A 3,710-nucleotide genomic window follows, 5' to 3' on the forward strand; every position below is an offset into this window, starting at 1 on the left:
CATGCAACATAGAAAAGAAATAATTAACAAGAATGTTTAACAAAATAGCAACCAGTTAACATTAATAAAACATAGTTTGCAGCTTCCATTGCCCTTGCTGTCATAACATTTGCCTCAAGAAGCATCAGTATCCATGAATAAAACAAAGCATACAATGGGCACTAACATTTAAAGAATATATAACTGTGGTTCTAGTAATCTGGATGCAAGAAGGGAAATCGGAAAAAGAAGAAACCTTCCTCACATGTTTTAAGAAGTGGGTAAAAGAATAGAGAGAGATCAATAATACAGAAGTGCAAGAGATTAAGGTTAGAGAAGAAAGGCTATTCTGTATTTCAATTTACTCGTGTGTGTAATTCTCTTTTTATCATCTTTAGCCTTCCTTGTCAATATGGGATGGAACTTAAGCAAAATTTTACTTGTTAAGTGTTAACAAATTTCATGACCGGTTGCAACCGAATATTTCCACATTGCCTAAGCAAAAGTAACATGTAATGTGTGATTATGTAAGGATGCATGTCTATCTGAGAAACGTGCCCCAGGACGTGCAAAATGAAAAAATAGAAAACCTAAGGCAACAAAGACAATTGTAGAATATATTTGAGAACGGTGCATTAAACAAAGGTAATTTATACTTTATACTACGTAGCCCGTATCATGCATGAACCTTAAGGTAATTTATACTTTTCTATGTTGATATTCTCGAAGAAAATTAATGTGTTGCATTTTGTGGTATCAAATTGTCAAAATAGAACTTCTGAGCATCAAAGTTTTTTTTAAAAAAATTTGGTTAAACTTTACAGTAACCATGCAAAGCCAAAAGTACAGCATACTTGATCCTCTATTATTCTATGTTCGTCCCGAAAGCATCTCAATCCCTATGTTTTTCAAAATAAAGTCGCAGCGCAGTGACGATCATCACTATAACGACGACCAATTGTAGGAAAACAGTTTCCTGTATCAATGAACGTGTGCTAGTTTACTGCCATTATTCTGCAACTAAATTTCAAGAATTATCACAGTCAGATAATTATTTATTAAACCAACTCCAACAAAGCTAAAAAAACCGCATGTATTAAGAGCAAATAGAAGTAACAATTCCACATATTCGCTAAAAATTTTCGCATTGTTCCACATAACTATAGATGGCCCTGAACAAAACTTTAATAAAACCAATTAATAATCCAGAAATCCATTTACAAGAAACAGTCACCAAATCAACCTCATATGTTACGAAATCATCCAAATAACCGCAGCTATCAAATTTGGCACAAGTTCGCATCATTTTCCATTGAAGCAAGTAAATTTGAAGCGCTAATCTTTAACCAACATTACAAACCTGATAGCCTCTTCATCGTCCCTTCGTTCTTGTTGGCTAGTTCCGTCCATGGATCTCGATTCTTAAATTTGCCAACTTTCTCTCCTTGTTCCTAGGGTTTGTGCTTCTCAGACAATCACGACCTTGATTTTTGAACTACCCTCTCTCCTCTGTGAAGTTTGAGGTTTTATGGGGTTTGGGAAATTTGGGGATTTAGGGTTTTCGTGAGAAATCAAAGGCGAGAGTGTACGTGGAGCGAGGAGTACTGATAAGGAGGGAGCATTCGAAGTTGGAGGGTAGGCTTAACTCCGTTATATGCACTCAAATACCCTGAAATTTTAGCTTACAAGCCACTTTGGGATATTTATCAAATTGATTATTTTAGCTTATAATTCACCCAAGATTAAATTAAACTAGCCCAGCTTAGTTTTTGGTGGATTGTGAGTCAAAAGATTTGATTAAGTTAAAATAGCTTAGTTTTTAGTGGATTATAAACCATAAAATTTGGGTCATTTGACTAGGTAAAAAAAAAAGGATTCTTTCAATACATGTCTCTCGAATCATAGTTATTATTGAATTTCTACCAAAAATTATAGTACTCCTTATAATTTCAAAAATATGATGCATCATTAAATGACTCACCACCAATGTCCTGTTCTTTTTTATCATTTCGACAAAAAATAATGTATATAATCCATCATTTTGTCAAACGCTCTACTATTAAAGATATGATTATAATCCACTAATTACCAAATACTAGATTACAATATATTTATGAGTTATAATCCAATGCTCTCAAATATGCTCTCAATTTTTTCCGCACTTAAATTAAGTAATGTCTCAAAATTTCACCACTGAAATACTCACTTGAGTTTGCCCCTTTATATTTATCTCCCTCCACACTTAAATACTCTAATGTCTCCTCTAAAGGCTAATTAGCAATTGAGTATCTTATAGTTTCTCCTACTTTGCTTATATACTCTGAAGTTTTTAAATTTTGCAATTTAATACAATCTGTTATGCAAATGCAAGAGTTTTTCTAATTATTATACAAAATTCAGCCGTGAAGAGGAAAACAGTAAAAACCTCATGTTGGAAACGCCATACCAGTACCACCGCCAGGGCCGCCTCCCCTGCCTTCACCATTGAAATCAGGGAGAAGAAGAAGAAAAAGGGGACTTTTTTCTTCTGGAGTTATTGAGGTTTTGTCTATTCAGGGATTTTGAATCAAAATTTTAAGATTGACAGTAAATAATTAAAAAAATGGGAGTCTTATGCAATTCGGGGGAAGAGAGAGATTGGATGGGGAGACATCATTTTATTTTATTTTATTTTATTATTTCTTAAGTTCAAATTATTTATGTTTGATTTTGCTGGATTTTGTTGTTGCTAGGATTTCGTTTGGAAGATGAATTCTTGATGTTAATAAGCAATTAGGGGAGGGGGTGTTTGTTTCACCAAAACTTTTGGCATTTGGTATAGATTACAAGTTTTTGGATCAAATAGTGAGTTTTTTTTGTATTTTGGGATTCCATATATGGTGTTTGTTTTAAGAAAATTTTTAGAATATTGAATCCCAAAAAGTGTAAAAAATGCCCAATTTTTTTAATTTGCCAAATCCTCTCAATTAGAGAGGATTTTGATAAATCCCATAAATGGGTGTGCTTACCTCTCAATTGGAAAATATTTGACAAATCCCAATTTGTCTTTTTGTGGAAAGTAATCTCACCAAGATAACATATTCATCCTATTACAAAATTTTGGAATATGGTAATGCTACAATTTGAGCTTGAAACAAATAAAATATTACAAATTGTAGTATTCTAAATCCAAAAATATTAATGAAACAAACAACAATTTAGAAATCCCAACTCATAACAGAACACCTATGGATTTCAAATCTCATGGTGAAATCCATACCCTAAAATTATAGGATTTGAAACAAACACTCCCTTAAAGAATGCACGAAAGAAAGATTAATGTACAAAATGAGCGTGAAGGTTTAGACCGGAGTTGGAATAATTGTGACTCCAGCAAATAATAGGGGTAAAATTGAGCTAAAGTTATCATGTGAACAAAGGAAATGGATGGCCAAAAACAAACAGACAACTGAGGGCTTAGGTAAAACTTAAATTTTAAGTGCTAATAATTAGCCTTGAAGGTTTACCCTTTTTTGAACTTTGATGTTCTGAAATTTATTTTTTCTGATTTGATACTACTTTTTTAACAAAATTAAAGCGCACAAAGTAGTTGAAACTCTAGTAAACCTTTTTCTTTTTTTTTTGTTAATTTCATTTGCACATGCACAACTTTCACCCTCACAAAACTTGCTGGTGGATGTATTACTTGAGAAAGATATTCTCCCTCTCTTGCCTCAATCACACCTTATCTC

At 32.9% G+C, this 3,710-nt stretch overlaps 1 protein-coding gene across 1 annotated transcript in view; it reads right to left on the reverse strand.

Annotated features, from left to right (window-relative positions):
- LOC109849397 overlaps positions 1-1,635 on the reverse strand; it is a 3,525-nt gene extending 1,890 nt beyond the window's left edge. Inside the window, exon 1 of the mRNA XM_020419223.1 lies at positions 1,340-1,635. Within this exon, the coding sequence (XP_020274812.1) occupies positions 1,340-1,389 (50 nt within the window). The 5' untranslated portion in view covers positions 1,390-1,635. The remainder of the gene's footprint in view (positions 1-1,339) is intronic.

This window comes from Asparagus officinalis, chromosome 1, assembly GCF_001876935.1.
Source record: "Asparagus officinalis chromosome 1, Aspof.V1, whole genome shotgun sequence".
Taxonomy (NCBI): Eukaryota; Viridiplantae; Streptophyta; class Magnoliopsida; order Asparagales; family Asparagaceae; genus Asparagus; species Asparagus officinalis.